The sequence below is a fragment of the Cebus imitator genome, unplaced genomic scaffold (assembly GCF_001604975.1).
Source record: "Cebus imitator isolate Cc_AM_T3 unplaced genomic scaffold, Cebus_imitator-1.0 Scaffold297, whole genome shotgun sequence".
NCBI lineage: Eukaryota > Metazoa > Chordata > Mammalia > Primates > Cebidae > Cebus > Cebus imitator.
Window position 1 is genome coordinate 1,437,149 of NW_016107612.1, and position 24,470 is coordinate 1,461,618.

General features: G+C 45.2%; 2 protein-coding genes across 3 annotated transcripts in view; one reads left to right on the forward strand and one right to left on the reverse strand.

Moving 5' to 3' along the window:
- Window positions 1–17,003, reverse strand: COQ9 (coenzyme Q9). Its single transcript, XM_017502638.2, has 9 exons — window positions 16,857–17,003; window positions 12,845–13,013; window positions 11,154–11,289; window positions 4,371–4,513; window positions 4,009–4,093; window positions 2,879–2,983; window positions 1,494–1,649; window positions 1,113–1,166; window positions 1–644 (listed from the first exon to the last, which is right to left on the reverse strand). Exons 1-9 carry the CDS (start codon window positions 16,927–16,929, stop codon window positions 609–611), a joined length of 957 nt encoding a protein of 318 aa, XP_017358127.1. The 5' UTR covers window positions 16,930–17,003; the 3' UTR covers window positions 1–608.
- CIAPIN1 (cytokine induced apoptosis inhibitor 1) overlaps window positions 16,972–24,470 on the forward strand; it is an 18,463-nt gene continuing 10,964 nt past the window's right edge. The window contains exons 1-3 of one of the 2 annotated variants that reach the window (XM_017502641.2): window positions 16,972–17,092; window positions 23,362–23,549; window positions 23,915–24,067. In XM_017502641.2, the coding sequence (XP_017358130.1) occupies window positions 23,393–23,549; window positions 23,915–24,067 (310 nt within the window). In that variant the 5' untranslated portion in view covers window positions 16,972–17,092; window positions 23,362–23,392. Of the gene's footprint in view, window positions 17,093–23,358; window positions 23,550–23,914; window positions 24,068–24,470 lie in introns of both variants that reach the window. The other variant, XM_017502642.2, reaches the window with a different exon arrangement.

Here is a 24,470-nt window from a genome sequence, read left to right on the forward strand (position 1 = left end):
AACTGCTTCAAACATATTTATTATTTTTACAGACTTGAAATTCACTAACAATCTTGCAATGCATGCCAGTGTCATGTGACACCAGGCCTGGGATCACACCTCTGTCCAGCAGGCACTTGTCTCAGGTGAGGCAGTTTTCTGAGGGGTTCCCAGGAGCAGCATCTCAGGACCCCTGGGAGGTAGAGGGCTGCAAGTGTACTGTGCTGGGGATGAGCAGCCACCTTGAGGTGGCTTCAGACCTTGACTCTGGCTTGGGAGCCCCAAGGTTAAGGGACGGTTAAGACATGATGAAGGTGCCCATGAGATCGTGACAGGGACATGGCTTGAATGCTTGGATGAACATCTCATTTTTCAATCAGTCAGCTGCAGTGCAGAAAGGCATCCGGAGGCTTGGCCTGGTAATAGGAACTGAAGAAGTGGCCCAATCCCTGACCAGAATGGTAGCATCCAATGCCCTGTGGTTTCCAGGTAGTGTGGCAATGCCTCAGGAGTCCTTTAGTGTGTTCTCATGAAAACCAGCGTATGTGGAGGGCACCTCATACTTTTCAAAGCCCTTTCAATCTGTCTGCTTGTTCTCTTCTAGGTACTGTAGCTTACACCCCTTCCTCTCACCGGCGCTGGTTTAAACCTGTCAAGTTCTTGAGCTGACACGGGAATGGAAATAAAGAGAAGAGTGAGGGCTTACCCTGCCTCTAGACTTTAACAGAAAAGATCTAGCTTTTCTCTCTCTCTCTTTTTTTTTTTTTGCATGGAGACAGGGTTTTGCTATGTTGCCCAGGCTGGCCTTAAACTCCTGGGCTCAAGCAATCTTCCCAAAGCGCTGAGATGATATGCGTGAGCCACCACACGTGGCCAAGATCCAGGTGTGCAAGGTGGCACACTGATCTCTATGATACAGAGGCTTGATATACCAGGATCCCAGGAGTCTGTGATACCTCCTGATACCAGGAAAGAATAAAGAAGTGAGGTTTTTGGAATCAAAACACTAGGACTGAACCACTGTCAGCCTTATTATTAGGTTTCCAGTTTAGAGCTACAAAATGTGTGGTCAGTAACACAGGTATCACAAGAGTGGGATAGAGAGGGACAGCGATGTGCTGGGCAGTACTTACTGTCACTGCTGCACCCATTAGTCCTTGCACCAGTGCCTCTCCGGTGGATTTTACCTAGAAGAAGTCAGTGTCAGGTTCCCTTAGGCCACAACACAATCTTAAAGTTGAGACAGGCAGGGCAAATTAGGAGGCCTATGAGCCCCAAAAGGTGGAGACAAGTCGACCATGTTACTGGAAGGAGAGCTTTGGACAACACAATCACAAATGGGCAAAGTACGGCTCTTAGGGAAGGACTGGCATGAGGAAGAACCAGCCAGGCTCCCTGGGAAGGCCCTCAGGACTGTCAGCTAAGGCCAAAGGGGAGCAAGAGAACCAGCTGTGGCCTGAAGAGAACAAGCATGCCTTCTAAAGAGAGTTTCTCAGTGGCTTGTCCCCAGCTACCTGCTTGGCAGTGTGGCCCATGTTCATTGCATCATTAATCCGGTTTTCCAGGAAGCGCCAAGTATCCTCGAAGTCTGGAGAGGAGTCCTGCATCATCACCAGCTCTGATGTGTTGTAGATGCCAGCCAGCATGGCTCGGCGGGTGTACCAGTTAAACTGCAAAGAAAACCACGCTACTGCTGTGGGCTGGTACAAGTCTGAGGTAGTTCCTACCCAAGGCCATGGGAACTCCTGGGTTCCCTCAACTACTTCTTTCCCTCAGAGATATATCCAGCCCTCTGGACAACACTATCATTTCAAACTTGACTGAGTATCACAATTACCTGGTTGATTAAAAATGCAAGCTCCTGGGCCCAACCTCTTAAGAGCAGAGCCAATGTATCTAAATTAAGTGCCAGGAATCAGGATGTTTAATAAGCATCCTAGGTGATTTGGCTACATCCAATCCATTCTGAAATTGCTAGTAGAAAGCCTAAATCTTAGGACATCTGAGTCCCAGAAGACTCTGTAATCAGCCAGTTATGGCCAAACCTTGGTGTGTTCATGAATAAAGTGAGGGCTGAGACAGGCTCATGGACAGATTACAATACCTGGGCAAAGCTGAGAGTTCAAGCCCCTCCGCAACTTCTAATTGTTCTGGCAAACTACTCTTCAGAGGACCAGCTCAGCCACTTGGTGTTTTATTCCTTTAATTTCTTTGCTTTCTAATTTCATTTTCCTACCATCTCTGTTGGTGGTATATTCCCACATGGGGGAACTTTATTAAAACACTTTGTTGTAACTATGTTGGGAGTATCTCTGTGCCTCCTCATCCATGATTCCACAAAGTACCATCACATTTTAATGTCTTTTATGAAGGTGTATTTTTTAAAATTTCCTACCAGAAATATGATAGCATTAACAAGTCAGATTCTTTCCTGGTGCTGTTTAAAGAGCCTTATTGATCTGTTAGCAAAGAAGGCCAAGGTGGGCTGGGGAAGGGAATTTCTTTTTAAAGCACTGGGTGTCTCCATGGCATTTTTTTCAAAAGGGGAATTTTGCTGCAGAATCTACATTTTAGGAGAGAGGGAAATGATAATAAAAAAGGCAGCCCAATTAGCTTTTGCCAATGCTAAAGGCCCCCTGATATCTGGTTGTCACCGCCACAAGCTGGAAGAAATAGTAACTGGTTTGTGGCTAGAATGCTGGTCCCTGAATGAAGATGACCTAGATCCCACTTTGGCTTCTTGAGGGATCTTCCTCATATCTAGATGGGAATGACACTGCAGCCACCCCCCCATTGCCCCCGGCAGGGGCTTGTGATCAAAGAAATTTCACAAGCTTCTTGAAGAAATTCTTAACACAAGCCTTTCCCAGCCTCCTGTGGGCCTGCAGAAAGCACTCACATCAGTGGACTGGTCCCCAGCGTAATGCCACATGTCATCCACCATGCTGGTGAGCAGGCTCAGGCTGGACGGGATGTTGTGAGGGAGCATGAGGATGCTGAGGGCCTGGGAAGAGAAGGGCAGAGGCGTAAGCCCTGCTCGCAGGTAATGGTGCATAGGTGACCAGCATCTACCTCTCCAAGAGCTGTATGAGGGGGCCTGCCAAGCTATAGTTCTCTGAGACCACCATCTTCACCCACCAGTGTGAGTTCTGGTCAGCTATCAATGCTGACTACAGCTGAGGAGAGCCAGGGGCATGGCCCTGTCTTATGCAAGCCCAGGCACATTCTCCATCCCTCGCATTTGGAACTGGGAATGCAGAGCGCCAGAGGGTCTAGACTGGTCTAAGCAAGGATGGGTGAGAACATCCCAGTCTGTTACACAGAGGAAGGGGCAGAGATAGGAGTCCATGCACACACATCAGCTCCTACTGTCAAACAGAACAAGGCCCTGCCACTTTACCAATGCTGCATCCATTGGGGAGGTGGTCAGAGAGGTCCTAGATTGGCTGTAAGGTTTCTCTTAGTGAGGTAGCCCAGAAAGAAACACTATGCCGAATCAGAAAGGCAGCTGAGGGCCTCATACAGGCACTTCCACTGCTTTAACTGCAAGGTGGAATGAGTCAGGCACCACCGTAAGTGTTCAACTGTCTATCAACTGAATGACTGAAACTACATGCTCAATAGTCTTCCAGGTGAGCAAAGGACACAAGATGTCTGAGTCCCTCTCACTTCGGGTGTGCTTATTTAAGTGAAGACAGCCAATAAAATCTTCTGACTCTTCTAACCTGCATGGATTCCTCCTCCCTGCAGACCTGGTGGCACACTCAGGCCACTAGGACCCCACCCAGGATGGGATCCAACACCCGGATCACTCACATTTCCAGGGACCAAGACACAGATGCCTCAGTCACTCTCTTTGGTACACCCAAGTTTGAAACCCAGCTCTACCAAGCATACTAAGTATTCTTGGGTTTATGGAGACTGATGAGCTAGTTCTGAACAGTGTACAAAGTCTTCTGAGTGAAAGGTGCTGAGAATGATAAATATTAGGATTATTGTTGCTCTGGGGCCTGGATATGGACTCGGTACCCGGGGCCAGTGCTCAATGTACGGGATCAGCATTCTCAGTCTGGTTTCCACTGCATCCCTCAGGAACTGGTCTGTCTTCTTCTTCCTGGAAGAGGAAAAAGAAAACAGTGTGTCTCTGGGGGAAAGTCAGGGGCTCAGTGCTCCACAGTTTACTTAGTCCTAGGGAAGAGGGTCCCACCAGCTCCTGACACTGGCTTGACTAAAGCTGTCAGAGACAGCTTTGGGTTTCAGTCCCATCACAGCAGCAGGGCTGCCCAATGCTACTCTCTTTGGGTTCTGCTTAGATTGGCCTCCTGGGGACAGCTGGTAGGGCCCAAGTTCCCTGATCATTAGCCGCCACCCTGAGTTGCCATGGGACTTACTCTGACTGGCCCAACTGTACCAGCTTCTGCTCCTCTTCCAGCACGCGTGTCAGCCGGGCGTTGCACTCGGTCACAAAATGCAGTATTAGCTCACTGCCGTCCTTCCCAAACATGCTGGCGGCTGCACTGGAGAGACCCAGAGACTACAGAAGGGGAGACAGAAAACAGAAAAGCGGTGCCCAAGTGTAGGGGACATTTGTTGCCTGTTCATCACTAGAGCCTCTTCTAGGGACGCCAGCTTGGTTTTCAGTGGGACACCCCTATTCTTTACTCTGGGCCCATGTGATTTTGGTGAAGCTAACCACCACTGGTCCCTCCACCCTACAAAGCCCCTTGGTGTGTGTGCAAGAGTGGGATCCAGTATTGGATAACTGGAGTCCACAGGGACTGCTCAGGGATGAACACATCAACAGGCCTTTGTTTTTGTGTGTGGGTGTGTTTTTTTTTTTTTTTTTTTTTTTTTTGCAGAGACAAGGTCTCACTAGTTTCTGAGGCTGGTCTTAAATTTTTTGCCTCAAGCAATCCTCGTACCTCAGCCTGCCAAAGTGCTGGGATTATAGGTGTGAGCTGCCATGCCCGGACTCCAAATCCAGGTCTTAAGAGTCCACCTTAGGACTTTTGCTAGTACTCATAGAAAAGAGGTGCTCTCCACTGGGACTGCTGAGCCATTTTCAGTCCTGCATGGAAAGACCCTGCTGAGAAGGTAGCTCATAGGAGGAAAGCAAAGCTGAGAGGATGGAGAGAGCTCCTGGCAGCACAGCTGAAGAACACTGTGCCAGAGCTACTCCTGGATCTTCTAGCTTTAGCCAGTTGGAGATGAGCTTTGGCACTTCTCACCTGGAGTCCTAACTAATATAGAAGGGGGCTTGGGAAAAGCACACATAACTCCCTTCCTGACAAATTCATATAACCTAAATCTCTTAGAAACTGGGTCTCTCAGTTGTTTAAAACAGCAACATAACTTTCTTAATGAGTTGCCAAGGAGTTTTAACAAAGCCATGAAAACCCTTTGCTATTCCTGATATACAGCAGTCCTTAAGCATCTACTGAAGGCAGAACCCTTACAGCAGCAGGGACTAAGGGCAAGAAAGAAGCACACGCATACACACACAAATTCAATATAAATTCCTACTTTTGGGAGTTGGGAAACTGCCTCTCTTTGGGTGGAAGTTCATAGCCTTTCCAGAGGACAATCTGACACAGCAGAGTTGCAACAGCATCATATTAACAGTGACCTCATGCTTTCCCAAGTGCAAGGCAGCTTGCTAAGCACACCGCATACACCATCTCATTGCATCTTCACAACACTTCTGTTTGGTGGGTGGTATTATCATCCATGTTTTACAAATGAGGAAACTGAGACTTAACACTCTTAACCACAAGGCCATACTGTCTCCATATGTATGTAACAAGAACCTCAAAAATATACATACTCACTGAGCCAGTTATTAAGTTACAGTCTCTTGGCTGCAATCCTGCCCGTCTATACTCGGTTTGTGATGTCAGGACTGGGACTCTGCAAACCACATTTCTACTCCCTGCTAGGCTCTGCCAATAGGGTTACTAGAGGGGGTCTGCAAAGCTGGAGGACGAAGAAGGGACTTGCTCCTTCCTCTTTGCTTCCTGTCTGCTTGTGATGTTTTTACTTCCTGGCTGTCTGATGCGAGCATCATCCCAGCTGTGCTCCTTCACCCTGGCAGTTGTAGTTCCTTCCCAAAGTAGCAGCTGAGCCCAGTTTACAGTTTTCCAGAGCCACAAATCCCCAATGCCCCACCACATCCTCCACACCTTCCCAAACCCCCATCACAGCCCCAGCTTGGGTGCCAGCCCCAACTGACCCTTTCTCTCTAGACACTAGCACCAGCCAAGTAGTACCTCATCCTCAGAGGTTTGAGTTTCCCTTCCACAGGGACTCTCCTTCAAGCTTCTAGTTTTTTATTTTTTTATTTTTTTTGAGACAGAGTGTCACTCTGTCACCCAGGCTGGAGTCCAGTAGCAAGATTTCAGCTCACTGCAACGTCTGCCTCCCAGGTTCAAGTGATTCTCCCACCTCAGCTTCTGAGTAGCTAAAATCACAGGCCACTATGCCACCATGCCCAGCTAATTTTTATATTTTTAGTAGAGACAGGGTTTCACCATGTTGGCCAGGCTGGTCTTGAACTCCTGATCTCAAGTGATCCACCCACCTCGGCCTCCCAAAGTGCTGGGATTACAGGTGTGAGCCACTGTGGCTCAAGTTTCCACTTTTAATATTTTAACTCTTCCCTTTGTTTGCTTAGTCCTGGGGGTAGAGTTACTTCCTTCAGCTGCTACCTCTGTAATACCTCAGAGTGTTCTTTTTATCTTTACACCTAGTTAACAATCTTTTGTATTAAATTCTCTCTATTCAAATACCCAGTATGGTTTCTATCTGGACTGAATCCTCACCAATACACCCCTGAAAGAGCAAGTCCACTTCTTGAAATTGGTCATAAAGAAATTAATCAGAAATGTACTCAAATATGTTGTACAAATAAGTTTACACAGCCAGGCGTGGTGGCTAGTGCCTCTAATCCCAACACCGTGGGAGGCTAGGCAGGGCACTTGAGCCCACAAGTTTGAGACCAGCCTAAACAATATAGTGAGACCCCATCTCTACAAAAAATAGAAAAAAAAATTAGCCAGACATAGTCCCAGCTACTTCAGAGGCTGGGGTAGGAGGATTGCTTGAGCCCAGGAAGTTGAGGCTGCAGTGTGCCATTACTGCACCACTGTACTCCAGCCTGGGCAACAGCGTGAGACCCTGTCTCAAAAACAAAAACAAAAACAAAAACAAAATAGGTTTATGATACTAAAAAACTGGGAACAACCCAAATGTTTATCAACTGTGGTTAAATACAACAGGAATTATATGATCACTATGAATGAAGATATACAAAATGAAAAAATCAGTTAACTATAAAGTATAATCCTGTTAGATTGTTCGGAAAAATCAGATTACACTTTATATTCTATAGTTAACTGACTTTTTCACTTTGTGTGTCTTCTGATTTTTCCAAACAATCCTGTCCTCTATTTATTCTACCACTTTCTGTAATGATTCTTTCCACCCTTCTCCACTTCCCTCAAACCTTTGTTTCTTTCTACCTTTTTTTAACCTCAGGTTCACTAAACCACACCGACTTCATAAGGAAAACAAAGCCATCCCCGGGAACTCCCTTAATAGTCCTCTACAAACTAGGCCTGCAGCTGCTTTCTCAAACTTTGCGCCTAACACATCTAAGGCCAGTCCTTCCATCTGTTGTCCAGATCCCACAATTCTACTTCAAAGAACTGCATCCTCTTGATTTTGCCTGTTTTCTCTTGTAAATTCACCCTCATTCTTGTTTCTTTCCTTTTCTTTTTCTTTTTTTTTTTTTTTTTTGAGACAGTGTCTCGCTCTGTCACTCAGGCTGAAGTGCACTGATATGACTGCAGCCTTGATATCTTGGACTCAAGCAATTGTCCCACCTCAGCCTGGGACCACAGGCATGCACTACCACATCTGGCTAATTTTTTAATTTTTTTGTGGAGATGGGGTCTCACCATATTGCCCAGGTTGGCCTCAAATTCCTAGCGTCAAGCAATCTTCCTGCCTTAGCCTCCCCAAGTGCTGGGATTACACATGTGAGCCTGGTCCACTCTTGTTTCTGCACTCTTCCCATTTGTGTTAAATCACGTGCAAACTTCCATCCACTTCCGCTGCTTGGTATACCCTAGCTCTCTTCTACCCTTTGCAGCCAAATGCCTCTCCACTTCCTCACTTTCTATGCACACCTTGATCTACTCCAGTTGATTTCTGACCCAGTTCTCCACCCAAACAGTTGTTGCTCCAGTAACCAATGTCCAGCTGCTTAATCCACACCCTTGCTTTGCCTCCAACGTGCAGATGCTCTGACTCAGACTTTGATGGCTCATCCTATTCTACTCTCCCCTTAAATGTCCAAGTTCCTTGAGAGTATAGACTCTCCTCTCGTATGGCATTATATTATTACCCTGGAAAATCTCACTGACTTCCATAATTACTACATATATATAGTATATATACATGCAGGCTGATAATGCCCAAATGTGTATCTGTAGTACAGCTGTCTCCTCCAGCTCCTGATCTGTATGCCTGATGCCTCCACTGGTTGACTCAAAGACTTCTCATACTCAACAAAGATCGAGACGGTACCCTTCCCCAAAGCTGGTCCTCCCAATGGCTCTAATCTTAGAAAACACCACCACTGTGTACCCACACATGCAAACTGGCAACTTTGATGCCATCTTGTCACTCCCTCCCATGTCCAAGCTATCCCCAGACCTACCCACTGCCATTGCTCTAGGCCAGACCACCTCATCTCCCCTGGATGTCTGGCAGCAGCCCCCAGTGAGTCTCTCCGGGCATCCAATCCACTTTTCATTCAGCAGCCAAAATAAGCATTTTGAAATGCCAAATTTAATCCAATATCTTCAACTGTTCTTAGAAAAAAAGCCTGACTCCTTATCAATGACCTTTAGGGCCTTGCCTGATTTGACCTCAACTGACCCTTCCCAGTCGTACTCACCAGAAGTCTCTCTTCCTTCACTCTCTGCATGGTGGTTCTCTGTGGTGCTTCTAACGGAGCATTCTCCTTTTTCTTTCTACCTTGCCAGTGCAGTTTCTCTATTTGGACTTGTCCATCCCTCACCCACAAAGTCAAGTAAAGCCTATTCATGCCTTAATTCTCAGCTCAAAAGCCTTTCCTGACCACCCTGTCACCCACCCCATATATGGTTTTTTTTTTTGAGACAAGGTCTCACTCTGTTGCCCAGGCTGGAGTGCAGTGGCATCATTACGGCTCACTGCAGTCTCAACCTACTAAGCTCAAGAGATCCTCCTACCTCATACTCCCAAGTAGCAAGGATCACAGGCAAGCACCTCCACGCCTGGCTAATTTTTACATTTTTTGTAGAGATGGGGTCTCTCCCTAGTTTGCCCAGGCTGGTCCCAAACTCCTGGGCTCAAGCAATCCTTATGCCTTGGCCTCCGAAAGTGCTGGGATTATAGGGGTGAGCCACTGTGCCCAGCCCTCCACCCATTTAATAGGACAAATTAAACTATTTGTCATAGTTTAATAGGCAACATGTTTTCTTTTTTACTGATGCATTTAAAAATGGTGCTTCTTAAAACCAATGGCATCTTAAAGTCAATGAAAGATGGTAGTTTTGATTGCAGACAATTCTGGCCTAATAGGTTGCCTTTACAGCACAAATCCCAAGAACCAACTCCACAAAATAAAGCCATTTCCACCCTATTGAGGGGGGGAAAAAAACAGTCAATCTTGCAGCTGTGACCTGATCTAATAATCAGATCCCTTAATTATACAGCCCAACAGCACCTTTCCTTGATGGCACTTACCACATCTTCTAAGTAAATATTTATTTATATTTTATTTATGTTGCTAGACTGGAAGGTCGACAAGGGCAGGAAGCAGGTCCATCTTGACCACCTTGACCCGTCACGTCCCTTGGACTAGCACAGTGTCTAGGGCACATTATTTGCTCAATAAACATTTAAAGAGGCCGGGCGCGGTGGCTCACACCTGTAATCCCAGCACTTTGGGAGGCTGAGGCAGGCAGATCACCTGAGGTAGGAGGTTTGAGACCAGCCTGGCCAACATGGAGAAACCCCATCTCTACTAAAAATACAAAATTAGCTGGGCTTGGTGGCACATGCCTGTTATCTCAGCTACTCAGGAGGCTAAGGCAGGAGAACTGCTTGAGCCCGGGAGGCAGAGATTGCAGTGAGCCGAGATCGCACCACTGCACTCCAGCCTGGGCAACAAGAGCGAAACTCCATCTCAAAAAAAACAAATTTACAGAATGAGTGATATAAAGGTTTTTTTTTTTTATTTGAAAGAACTAGCCATAAATGTTGATAGTGGGATCTTTAGTGTGATCATAGATGTTCTTTAAATTCTTTTTATATTTTTTGTATTATTCAAAGTTTTCACAATGAGCCTACAGCAGAGTCAGAGCATTCACATTTCGCCAATGAGACTTCTGTTACCAAATGCGCACTTGGGAGTGAGAGAAGACAAGGAAATAACAGTTACACTTCAGTAAAGCAGCAACCTTGCCCATGGTCCATGGGGAGATACTCTGCAGCAAGCCTGGGATGGAAGCTGCAACTCTGTCATCCCCTCAGGCTCCTAGAGGATGGTGTCTTGCTATGCTGGAAGACTCTCTACAACATGGCCTGAACACGAGCCTACTGCCTAATCTAAAGCAGCAGTCTGTACTAATATAGGAAATGCCTTAGATTTACCGAGAAAATAAGATGTATTCGTCTCCAAAGTGGTGCCTTCTTGGGGGTTTCCAAACACCGTATGTCATTAATTCTAAGATGCAGATATATTTTTCAGTTTAAAAAATCAGTATGAACTATAGAAGTGCTCTGTCATAGTTCAATAGGCAACATTTTTTTTATTAATGCATTTTAAAATGGTGCTTCCTACAACCAATGGCATCTTAGAGTCAATGAAACATGGTAGTTTTGATCACAGACAATTCTTACCTAATGGGAAAAAAAAAAAAAAAAAAAAAAAACACAGCTCCATGGTACGTTCTTTATAACTACAAAATAAAGCCATTTCCACCCTATTAGAAAAAAGCCAGTAAATCTTTCAGCTGTGAGGGGCTCTGAGCTGGTCTGGAAAAAGGCATGAGGCCCTCTGCTCTGCCTGGTGTAACTCCCTCCTGGCTCATCTTGGTCAGGCGGCCGGCCTCACCTATACACACCTGGGCTCCTTCTGCAATCGCCTCTGCTGTCCACCCGTGGGCGGGCACAAACTCTAGGGCTGCCGTCAGGATGCGGTGCTGCAGCTGCTCCTCACTCTCATAGTCCTCCTCCTCCTCACCGCCCTGGTCTGTATACCTGAGACAAAGACACAGCCCAGCATACTTCATCTCCTGGCATGCACCACAGGCCTGACCAGAAACCAGAGGCTCTGGATCTCCTCTAAGCACATGCTGGTAAGACATTTACTCTTGCGTCAGTATCACTTTTTTTTTTTTTTTTTGCGAGTGTCTCCCTCTGTTGCCGAGGCTGGAGTGCAGTGGTATGATCTCGGCTCACTACAATCTCCACCTCCTGGTTTCAAGCGATTCTCCTGTTTCAACCTCCTGAGTAGCTGGGACTATAGGTGTGTGCCACCACATCCAGCAAATTTTGGATTTTTAGTAGAGACAGGGTTTTACCATGTTGCCCAGGCTGGTCTTGAACTCCTGACCTCAAGTGATCTTCCTGCCTCAGCCTTCCCAAGTGCTGGGTTTACAGGCATGAGCCACCGCGCCCGGCCAGTATCAACGTTTTAACACCAACAGAGTAAAAACTAGATCATCCCTTACCTCCCCATAGCCCCCGAGGTCATGTGGTATGAAGGCAGTGCTCCTGCTGCACCCTGGAGTTCCCTGTCTTCAGCCCTTAGCACACTATGCTCAGAGGGTTTCTTTATCTAACTCACACCAGACTGTACCTCCATGAGGGCAGGGGGAATGCTACGTTACTCACAGGGCCTGGCATGACAGTAGGGCCTCAAAAAATATTTCTCAAATTGAAATGAAAAGTACTTTAGATAGGAAACCAGAAAAATGAAAAGCAACACTCTAATTTCAGATCTAGAGAAACTTTTCAATGGCAGGATTAGGGAAAAAAAAAAACCTCTAATGGAAATATTAATCAGTATTACCTTTCTGGAGGGCAACTGGCCCCACATATGCAATGAATCTTTAAATGTACATATCCTTTGACTCAGCGCTCCCACTTCTATTGAGAGATTCAAATACTTTATCACATTATTTCTTATACTAGTGAAGGAAATCTAAATAGCCACCAAAAAAGGTTAAACAAATTTCAGTACAGCTATTTGCTGGAATGTTATACAACTATTAAACTATGAAAAGACATTACAAATGTACTGTTGAGTGAAAAAATAGGTTCTAGAACAACATGTAGAGTTTATACACCTATCTATTCTATATAAAAATTTATATGAAATAAGCTTAGAGAAACATCTAAAAGGATATTCACAAAAATGTTAGCAGGATTGTCTCTATAATTTTGGATAAAACTGATTTATTTTTGTGAACTTCTCTATACTGTTTAGATGTCTTAGAACAAACAGGCACCAATTTTATAAAAATAATAGGTTCTTTTCAAAGACAGCCTTGGGGCCAGGTGCAATGGCTCACACCTGTAATCCCAACACTTTGGGAGGTTTAGGGAGAAGACAGCGTGAAACCTAGGAGTGTGAGTCCAGTCTGGGCAACATAGCAAGAAACCATCACTACAAAAAATAAAAAATTCTAAAAAACAAAGATAGCCTTGGAAATGAAGGAAGGTACAAAAGCGGATGGAGAGGAGAGAGGAAGTGAAGGAGGAACATATTGAAGCATGTGAAGTGGCCAGAAATAGGTAGATTGGTGCCTACCTGGGAGGCGAATGAGAAGCCTCTGCATCAGGTTTTTCTGCCCCCTGTGTCTCAGAATGCTGCTGAGAAAATGACAAGGGAGGCTGCTGCTTCTGCTCATCTGAAGACCTTAGCTCCACAGCTGAAGCATGGAAGGCACGTGGCATCAGGGCTGGTCGGCAACGGGCCACTGAAACAGAAACTGGGCTGGTCAGTCAGGGACATTCAACAGAGAAGACTCTTCAGACCCAGAGTGGTAATACAGACAAGGAGGAGGAAAAGCAGGCTACAGACTCCTCCACAAGCACTTATCCAAGTGTTGGGTCCCACATAAAAATATTAAGTAAACTGGGAACCTTGGGACATGAAGTGGTAGCAAAAGTGGAAAGCCAGGAAACAAGATCTACCTAGTGACTCGACCTGTTTCTTCCACTAGTTACCTGTGTGGTAACTGGCAAACAATTTCACCCCAACATGCAGGTTTTAAAATCTGCATATTTAGAGCAATCTCTACTTGCTAGATGAGAGCGCTGTGTGGCCCAAACAAAAAGTAAAAGTGGCTTGCAAATGTTACATATTTATATATATTATGGCAAGAGCTCTGGAGTAGTAATTTGAATGTCTCAGTCCTCAGTGTCTATATGCTATCTCTAGACGAGTCACTAATCTCTACTTTCCCATCTGCAATATCTGCAACATCCTCATTTACTTTAAGAAAGATGAGAAGTATGTTTCCTAAGCATAAACTCACACTACTTTTTAATTTCCCAACATTTTTTATTCTAAAAAAAAAATTTTTTTTTTGTCAGTCTCACTCTGTCACCCAGACTGGAGTGTAGTGGCACTATCTTAGCTCACTGCAACCTCTGCCTCTCAGGCTCAAGCGGTTCTTGTGCCTCAGCCTCCCAAGTAGCTGGGATTATAAGCACCTGCCACCACTCCTGGCTCATTCTTGTATTTTTAGTAGAGATGGGGTTTTACCATGTTGGCCAGGCTGGTCTCAAACTCCTGACCTCAAGTAATTGTCTGTCTTGGCCTCCCAAAGTGCTAGGATTATAGGCATAAGCCACCACATCTGGCCTATTATAAAAATTTTCAAACATGCAAATTGAAAGAATTACGGAATGAACACCTGTATATCCACCATTAGGTTCTACACATCTGTCATGCTCTTCATTCATCTATCTTGATTTTCTGTGCATTTGTTACAGATATCAGTATTATTCATCTCTAAACATTTTATCTTGGAAGAGTTCTACGTTCACTTTTTAAAATTAAGATGCCGTTTACACACAATTAAATGCATAAATCTTAAGTGTACCATTCTATGAGTTTTGACAAATGTATATACTTGCACAACCTGAACCCAATCTAAACAGAGAACATTACTGCCACCCCAGAAAGTTCCCTTATGCCTTTTCAGTCATTCTCCGTTCATACTCTTCTGAATTTTTCACTCTAGGTTAGTTTTGCCTCTCCTAGGATTTCATCTACATGTATGTGTTTCAGTAAAGCCTCTTTCACTTAGGATTATATAAATGTGTGTGTGTGTGTGTGTGTGTGTGTATGTGTATATATATAAGTTTAAACACAGAGTCTCGCTGTGTGTGTGTGTATATATAATATATATATACACATATATATACATGTGTGTATATATATATATATATATATATATATAAACATATATATATATAAAAGTTTAAACACAGAGTCTCACTATGTTGCCCAAAATGGTCTCAAACTCCTCAGCGCAAGCAACCCTTCCACCTCGGCCTCCCAAAGTGCTGGGATTACAGGCAATGGGCCACCACACCTGGCCCACTTAGTATATTTTTCAGATTGATCTGTATTTTTATGCAAACCAGTAGATGTGGCAAAGATTCTGTCCTTGACCAGACTCTAACCAGGTTCTGAGCCCTCTTCTTATCTAGGCTTCAATCTTGGCCTATAAAGACTTGGACACACACTAACACAAGCTTCACTCAGGGCCCCATCCCTTAAGACGACCCTAGCCCCCATCAAAGTGCCTGCCTGAGAAAACTCAAGGCTGCCAAAAAAAATTTACTGTTTATTCTGGCTAAACTTAAGGATAGGGCTTTTGTCTCTCTGTGGGAAAACAGAATCCTAAGTTTGTTGACTGCCAGCTACCAGACCAATCTCATTTATACTAACCCTGCATAATTTTTCACTTTCCTGACTCTACTGAGTCCCCACCTGCCTTCCTCCCTCTTCCCTCATTTTTTCTTTAAAACACTTAGTTACTTCTGCATGCACCAAATTCAAGGTTGAGTTCAGTTCATGCTAGACTCTTTTCACTACTGCAATAGTTATTACCGATTAAAAACAGTTCTTACTACTTTAGTGTCCAGCTTTGACTGATTTTTAGTTTTTATTGCAGAGTAGTATTCCATAAAAAAGACTATTCTGTTGATAGACAACTGTGCTGTTTTTGTGTTTGGCTACTATGAATATACTTGTACAAACTTTTTTGTAGACACATACCTTCACTTCTGGATTTGCGGGGTCATAGGCATTACTTTTACTACACATCTTTAGTTCAGAATTTTGTATAAATACAACAAAAGGGTGCTGGGCGGTGGTGGCTCACCCCTGTAATCCCAACACTTTGGGAGGCTGAGGCGGGCGGATCACTTGAGGTGAGGAGTTTGAGATCAGTTTGGCCAACATGGTGAAACCCCGTCTACTGAAAATAAAAAATTAGCTGGATGTGGTGGCACAAGCCTGTAATCCCAGCTACTCGGGAGGGTGAGGCAGGGGAATCGCTTGAACCCAGGAAGCAGAGGTTGCAGCAAGCGGAGACTGTGCCACTGCACTCCAGCCTGGGCTACAAAGTGAGACCCTGTCTCAACAACAACAACAACAACAACATCAGTCAAGTAGGATAGCATGCACCTGTAGTCCCAGCTTCTCAGAAGGCTGAGGAGCCAGACTTTATCACAGGGAAAAAAAGAAAAAGAAAAAAAAACAGTATTCATAAAAATATAAATATTTTAATATATGTACGGAAAGATATGGCACACGTATCCATAAAACTCTGAAAAGGAAGAAGCGGATGCAAAGTATAACTGTAGTACCACCGAGGTTCAAGAGATTTTAGGTGAAATACAGATGAACACTTCATCAGTTATTTACGTATGCTAAAGTGTTTACGCATACATTCTATTTAAGGAAAGCAATATTCGTTTTCCATTTACGGCAGTAATATAAAGTTTCTTTTTTTGTTTTTTTGAGACAGAGTCTTTCTGTCGCTCAGGCTGCAGTGCAGTGGCACGATCTCGGCTCACTGCAACCTCCGCCTCCTGGGTTTAAGCGATTCTTCTGCCTCAGCTTCCCCAGTAGCTGGGATTACAGACGCGCGCCACCACACTCGGCTAATTTTTCTATTTTTATTAGAGACGGGGTTTCACCATGTTTGCCAGGCTGGTCTTGAACTCCTGAGCTCATGATCCGCCCGCCTCGGCCTCCCAAAGTGTTGGGATTACAGTCATGAGCCACAGCGCCCAGCCTTAAAGTTTCCTCTTTAAAAGGAACTCCTACGTAAAAATTAAAATACTGAGTACATAGTGGCAAAGGTGGTAAGAGAGTATCACAGAATTCGTGAAGTGGTGGGGAAACGACTGGCTTTCGGGAAGCAATGGACTAGGCTCTCTGTGGCCGTGTCCACCTGTCCTTCCAGTGGACTTGGCAATGAAGTTGAGAATGGTTCTAGGACTGCCAGTTCTGTAATCAACAGGCTGCGTGACCTTGGTGCCTCTAGACCTCTCTGAGGCTCCGCTAACTCCAGAAATGGGGGTGACAGGCCCTGGACCGCTGCACCTGCACCTCACAGGCAGCCAGGCAGGGCCGAAGCTGGCCAGGCGGCTCGCCCGAGCCCGCGCCGATGCCCTTCACCTCACCTTGCTAGCGGGCCGCCCTAACGGCCTCTTCCCCCCACCGCCGCACCCAGCTCAAGCCGGCCTTGCACCCCCTCCGCGCTCCCCGCCTCTCGCCGGCTTGGCCGCCCCCTCACCGGGCAGGCATCGCAGCTGCAGGAACCTCCAGCCCGCCCGGCCAAGCGCACCGGAGACCGCCGCCACCGCCATGTTGAAGGCGGGCACGTAGCCCACGGCGATGCGACAGGCAGCGTCGGGACCATGGCGCTTGAAGGGCGGAAGTAACGGCGCCGCGGAGCCTCCTCCTCTCGCGAGAAGCGCGAGGCGTGGGGTCGACTGCAGAGGAGAAACCGGGAGCGAGCCCAGGCGGCAGGTGAGAGTGGTGGGGGCCAGCTGAAAGCTAGAGTTCCGTCAACTGCCCCCTCCGGCCCACTCTCGTCTCACATCCCCTCATTTCATCTTCCCACCCCTGTCCCTCAATGGGAACGCAGCCACTGCTGCCCCGCTGAGAGCCCCGGCGGGCTTATTCCTGAGAAGTCAGTGTGAGGGGCCAGGGCCGGCCCTGCCCACCCCGGGATCCTGACTGAGAATTCACCCCGTTTCCGGGCTGCCTCGTCCCTTGCGCTGCTCGCCTTACTCTGAGGCCCCGGGGCCACCACGCTGAGAAGAAGGGGCCCCGAGCTCTGGGGTCCGGGAGAACTGGTTCTGAGACCCGATCCTACCAGTCAGTCGCCAATCGTTATGACCTTGGGCCTCAGTCCCCGTGAAGTTTCGGTTCCTGGGGGTTCCTGGCAGCAAAGCCCGAAAGCCTGGGGGTACCTGAGCTGGTGATTGTAATTTCGAGCCTGCGACTTGTCCGAACCCCCAGCGTGTTGAGTTGGTATAATTAAGTATCCAGATCGGAAGGATGCTTGTTACTAGGACAGCCAGGTCTTTGTCCTGGAGGATGGATGGATTGAGTGGGAGTGCGTGTGGTCCAGGAATCTCATTTTAACCACTACCTCTGGGTGATGTGTGGGATCTGCACGTTCGGGAAAGGCTGGTGCCCTTCATTCTGACATTACTGAGTGCTAAGCTCCGGATGGCTCAAGGAGGTCACGGTCCAGCCCCTAACAGAGCGCCTCACTGGGGTGTCCTCAGGGAAGGCTTAATAGGAAGAAGTAAATGGGTTTTGGACTAAGAGTAACTGACGACAAGAGGATGTGATTCTGTCGATTTTGTGTTTGCAGTCAGATCCCATCTTTGTTAAAGTTGTGTTTTGTACACACCTTATCAACTCTAGTCTTTTCAGAACATCCTCCTCCTCACTACACGAGTGTGGGGAAGACCTCCTAAGCCAAAACTTACCCCAAAAGTTAACATTTTAGATCCGTATTTCTGGTTTTAGGTAAAACACTCCTCTGTGAGGACTTGTTTCTGAGTTCTGTCCAACCATCTTTGAATGAGTCTTTCCTGTGGAAACTAGCATTTGGGTATCCTTTTTGAAACCCTAATTCCTGACACACACCAAATGCCTGGAGACATTCCTGTTGCATTGTTGATTCTCACTTTTTAAAAAAATTCTGCGCCAGGCTCATGGCTGTAATCCCAGCACTTTGGGAGGCTGAAGTGGGTGGATCACAAGGTCAGGAGTTCAAGACCAGCCTGGCCAAGATGGTTAAACCCCATGCCTGCTAAAAATACAAAAATCAGCCGGGCATGGTGGCAGGCACCTGTAATCCCATCTCCTCAGGAGGCCGAGGCAGAGAATTACTTGAACCCAAGAGGTGGAGGTTGCAGTGAGCCAAGATTGCGCCACTGCACTCCAGCCTGGGCAGCAGAGCAAGACTCTGTCTCCAAAAAAAAAAAAAAAAAAAAATCCCTAAGGTCTTAGTCTAAGTGTCAAGATGGCAGGGAACAAGTGCCGCTTTGTCTGTCTCTCTTGTAGGGGCAGACACTTAGTAGGTTCCTTTGGTCTCATTTGCAGATTGTAATTGTGCCTTCTTACCATTCTGCTAAAGCTGACAGGGAAACTGAGGCCCAGAGAGGGGCAATGGCTGGCTTAGATTACACAGTAGGCTGGTTAGGCCCACTTGGTGCTGGTCACCAAGAGGACAGGCACTACCATGCATGTGCACAACAGCTTCAGTTAATTTTATTTTTAAATTTTATTTATTTATTTTCGAGATCACCTAGGCTGGAGTGCAGTGGTGAGATCTTGGCCTACTGCAACTTTGACCTCCTGGCTTCAAGCAATTCTCCCTACCTCAGCCTCCCAAGTAGCTGGGATTACAGGTGCATGCCACCATGCCCGACCAATCTTTGTATTTTTAGTAGAGGCAGCAGTTTTCCATGTTGGCCAGGCTGGTCTTGAATTCGTGACCTCAGGTGATCCACCCGCCTTGGCCTCCCAAAGTGCTGGGATTGCAGGCGTGAGTCATCGCACCCAGCCCAGTTAGTTAATTTTAATTAGGATTTTCTTTTTGATAACTGTCAGTATTCTTAGAATTCTTTTATGCATCTGAGTTAAAGGATTTTTTTGAACTGAAGCCCAAACTTCAGTCTTATTTTTTTCTTTTGTCCTCTTTCACCAGAAGAGAGACCAAGTGCAACAAGATCTGATGCGTACTGGGCACCTTAAAAACAGACGTTATTCTCAGACACCCACTTTTACTGCTGGCCAATAACATTTTAGAAGGGCCATGGACATGTGTGCACCTCAGTCAGAGTTGAAGAGGTACCTAACAAGCTCAGTGACGTGACAGTGATGCCACCTCTTATGAAACTAGGCCCTAAGTCATAGCTTCTAACCATGTTATCTTAGATGCTGGACACATTTTCCTTATGAGTTTTTTTGTTTTAAAAGACAAATTCACAACAGCAACATAAAACTCTGACGATGAAAAGTATCACACTTTGGCTTTAGATATTTAAAAGAATATTATCTTATTTGAAAACTGCTGACTGAAAGTAGTGGCTATGCCTGTTTTTTGAGGGTTGATGTTTAATAAATGTAGTTCATAAGCTCCTCTTGCCGTAAGATTAGTTTTGGGAGATACGGAACACAAAGCATTCTACCTTCTTCTAATTTATTGACACAGTCCCACTGCAGTTCTGTCCAAAGATCATAAAGTGCAGCTCTTACACTATAATTATAACAATGAAAAAGCAGCTTCCCATCACTCCCTTGGGTGTCCTTCTAGAAGGCATGGCTAAGCAGAAACAGGTTTTTATAGGACTGTTTGAAGCAAAGGCAGGTAAAGTAGCAACAGAGACGTGGAGGCTCAGAGTTCTCCTAGAACATTACTTTATGGAGCTCTGTGTGCCAGAGCCTGCCAAGTGCCTTACATATTTTTATCTTCTCATTTGCTTCTTATAGCAGCCTCCCAAAATACAAGGTTATTATCCCTACTTTACCGATGAGAAAATGGATTCAAAGAGTCTAATGGCTTACCCATGGTCATGTGCCCGTTAGATCCAGTGGTAGATAGAACCCTAGGTCATCTGTACTCAAAACCTTTATCCTATAAAACTGCCTCTATAAATGTTGCTGAAAAGGTCTAGATGTTTGGCTTTTTGTTTTTCTCTAGCTAATTGCCCCTTGTTTCCTTCATGGGTTTTTCTGTAAGCACAGTGCAAAGTTGGTAGTAGTCTGATAGGTAGAGTCTTTATCATCCCTTTCTATTGTTCCAAGGGAGAACCTATCCCAACATCATTCTAGAAACAGGTCACTTAATGCCCAGCAATCCACACTCCCATCTTGCCTGGCTGGTTCTTAAATGTGAGATTGATTCCACATTGCACACCTTAAAGTTTGCAAGCGTTCTTCCTCAGCATCATGTGCCAGTTAAAAGTCTCAGTTCTTAATTGTGTGCTTTTTAGGGATTTAAAAACCAGAATTGGCCAGGCACGGTGGCTAACACCTGTAATCCCAGCACTTTGGGAGCCCGAGGCAGGCAGATCACTTGAGGTCAGGAGTTCAAGACCAGCCTGGCCAACATGGTGAAACACTGTCGCTACTAAAAATACAAAAATTAGCCAGGCGTGTGGCATGCACCTGTAATTCCAGCTACTTGGGAGGCTGAAGCATGAGAATTGCTTGAACTCTGGAGGCAGAGGTTACAGTGACCTGAAATCATGCCACTGCATTCCAGCCTGGGTGATAGAGTGAGACTCTGTCTCAAAACAAACAAACAAACAAACAGAATTAGCCAATTGCAGTGGCTCATACCTGTAATCCCAGCACTTTGGGAGGCTGAGGTGGGAGGATCACCTGAGTTCAAGACCAGCCTGACCAACTGGAGAAACCCCATCTCTACTAAAAAAATACAAAATAAGCTGGGCATGGTGGCGCATACCTGTAATCCCAGCTACTCAGGAGGCAGAGGCAGGAGACTCGCTTGAACCTGGGAGGCGGAGGTTGCAGTGAGCCGAGATTGCACCGTTGCACTCCAGCCTGGGCAACAAGAGCAAAACTCTGTCTCCAAAAAAAAAAAAAAAAAAAAAAAAAAAAAAAAAACAATTGAATTAGTCTCTTTTTTGTTATTTTTTCTTTTTTTTTCCCCTCCATTTTTACTTGCCTTCTGTCATTTAAAAAAACCAGAGTTAAATTACTAAAGAATCCTACTTGTCCGATAACACTTAGCATTCTTTTAGTGGCACTTGCAGTTGGGTCATATGGAAACAGCTAGATAAAAGGCATGAAGGGAAAATGCAAAGGGTTTTCATAGAATAAGGAGTGATCCCTTTGGAGTGGTGGGAGATACAAGTGGAGCCGGATTATGGAGGCCGTGGATCCAGAATGCTAATTGACTTCACTCTAGCAAATAAAACCTTTAGTGAAAAGAGTGACAAATCAAAGTGCTATAGTATTTAATGCTTATGTATTAAGTTAATGTCCTGGGTATGTTTTATAGACAAAGAGGAGAGTTACTTGAAGTGAACTTTGTTTTTTTGTTTTGTTTTGTTTTTGAGACAGGGTCTTGCTCTGTTACCCAGGCTGGAGTGTAGTAGTACGGTCTTGACTCACTGCAGGCTCAACCTCCTGGGCTCATGCAGTCCTCTCACCTCAGGCCTTTCTCTCCACCCCAGTAGCTGGGGCTACATAAAATTACCACATAAGACTACCACACTCAGCTAATTTTTATATTTTTAGTAGAGACGGGGTTTTACCATGTCACCCAGGCTGGTCTTTAACTCTTGGACTCAAGGGATCCACCTGCCTCAACTTCCCAAAGTGCTGGGATAATAGGCATGAGCCACCACACCCAGCTATAATTTTTTATTTTTTGAGACAGTCTCGCTCTGTCTCCCAGGCTGGAGTGCAGTGGATCAATCTCAGCTCACCACAACCTCCACCTCCTGGGCTCAAGTGATCCTCCCTCTCAGTCTCCCATGTAGCTGGGACTACAGGTGTGCAACCACCTTGCCCAGCTAATTTTTGTTTTGTTTTGTTTTTAGTAGAAATGGGGTTTTGCTGTGTCACCCACGCTGGTCTCAAACTCCTGGGCTCAAGCAGTTTGCCTGGCCCAGCTTTGCAAAGTGCTGAAATTACAGGTGTGAGCCACTACACCCAGCTGAAGTCAACATTTTAAAAGAAAGAAGAGTGTAGTGACTTGGCTTAAATTCAGTCTGTATCTGTGGTGACATGATTGCCACTGAGTTGGCCACCTCTGCAGAAGTCTGTTCAACATAAAACGAATTCATGCTTGACCTCTCTACCACAAATTGTTTCTTTCATTTATTTGAGCTATTGTTGGAAACTGGTGTCATTAATGTTTAAGAAAGAAGGAACTAAGTAGAGTGCTATCTCTTGACCTAATTTCTTTGTTAGCATATTATATACTCAGCTGAGTATCAAGTGGAAGAGAAAGTTGACCCATGGAGGGAAATTTCCATGGGTTAAAAGCATGGGCTTTACAGTCAGATGAATTTGTATTAAAATCCCAGATCTTACTTTACCCATGTAACATTCATTAGTTGTATGACTTGGGCAAAGTAAATTACCTGAGTTTCCAGACTGTAAAATGGTAATAATATCTAGTTTAAGGCTGTTCTGAGGTTCAGTTGAGATAATGTTTAGAAGATACTTTGGACAGTCTGGCTAATATTAAATGTAAAAGACATAGTAAGTATTCTTGATCACTGCAGATTTGATGGAATTTTCATATTTTGATGAAAGGGAAAATAGCAGTATTCAGTTTGCAAATTTTAAATGTGTTATTTCTTTTTAAAAACATTGAACCTGTGGTTGGGTTATGTTTGTCGGTTTATTCGCCTTCCTTGCTGAGTCACACTCTGCCTACTTGATGTCCTGTGTGTTTTGCATTTTCTTCAGGCTGAATTACCTTAGGTCAAAGAGGAAATCATCTTTCTGCCTCCAACCTCCTTACTTGCCTCTAATCCCCTTTCTTGACTCTGCCAAGTCAGGATTCTCACCAAGGAACCTATCTACCTTCTTTTGGAATGTTGGGATTGTGAAGATGAGATAATGGGGTTCAATTATTCAGACTCTTTAGCATATACAGTAGGGTTTCTAATATTGTCAGCATTTCCTAGTGGGTGGTTAGATATTAGGCTGGGATTCTAATAATATTTTATGATACTTCATGGATTAAACTTCACTTTGTCTCTGCTCAGTTGTGATTCTCTTTTGGCCAGCAGTTTTTAGGTCCATCAGTACTGCACTGCAGGAATGGCAGATTTTGGGATTTCTGCTGGCCAGTTTGTGGCAGTGATCTGGGATAAGTCATCCTCAATAGAAGCTCTGAAATATCTGGTGGATAAGCTTCAAGTGTTAACTGGCAATGAAGGCCGCGTGTCTGTGGAAAACATCAACCAGCTATTACAGTGTAAGTACCCCCCCATGTTGTCTTCATGAGGCTGGAGGGGTTCCCATGGGAGTGTTGCATTTCTGTGGTTCCTTGATATCTGAATTTTCGTTTCGGGTGGCATGTGATAGTAGTGGCTGGTCACCCTGTTGTTTTTCAGTTGAGATACAGTGAGCTTGGGAGTATAGTTAATGATTTCTATAAGTATGTTATTCTTTCTTAATAGCTATTCCATGTTTTTTAAAACACTATTCATCCGGCTTCTTGGATGGATACTGAGTGGTGTACATTCTCAGAGTGAGGCCTGCAGCCTTTGTAGGGGGTTAGAAGGGACCAGGAGATTGTTCTGGGCTCAGGTGATTGCTAATTAGAGTCCTCCTTTTCAGCTGCCCACAAGGAATCCAGCTTTGACATTATTTTGTCGGGGTTAGTCCCGGGAAGCACCACTCTGCACAGTGCTGAGATTTTGGCTGAAATTGCCCGGATCCTTCGGCCTGGTGGATGTCTTTTTCTGAAAGAGCCAGTAGAGACAGCTGTAGGTAAGGAAATCTTCACTTGAAAAACCAATTTGACAGGGTTGAGTCTTTGAGTATGTGTGCTACATCTCCCTGAGCAGGAGCTATCATTTGGAGATCAGCATTACTGTAGCAAAACCTTCTCCTTGGGGATAAATTATTGTTAAAATCTGAAGCAACATATCTGGAGAAATTGTGACCTTTGGCTGACTCATTATGTAATAAAACAGAAGGAAACTGCCATCTAAAAATGGGTCCTTTTGCAGGTGAATGGTTAAACTTTGATATGTTCATAATATGGAAAGTGATGTGGCAGTAAAAAGGAACAAGCTAGCTCTATGTGCATCCGCTTGGGTGGATATCAAGGGAAGTAGCTGAGTCAAGGTTCTGTACTGTACAATTCCATTCTTTTTTTTTTTTTTTTTTT

Bases quoted from the DNA above. Each gene is read 5' to 3' on its own strand.
- COQ9 (XM_017502638.2), bottom strand. From the start codon at position 16,929: ATGGCGGTGGCGGCGGTCTCCGGTGCGCTTGGCCGGGCGGGCTGGAGG. The intron at 4,094-4,370 runs GTAAGTCCCATG...TTCCTCTTCCAG, and splicing joins GTACAGTTGGGCCAGTCAGA to GAAGAAGAAGACAGACCAGT. The intron at 1,167-1,493 runs GTAGCTGGGGAC...GACTTCTTCTAG, and splicing joins TGGGCCACACTGCCAAGCAG to GTAAAATCCACCGGAGAGGC.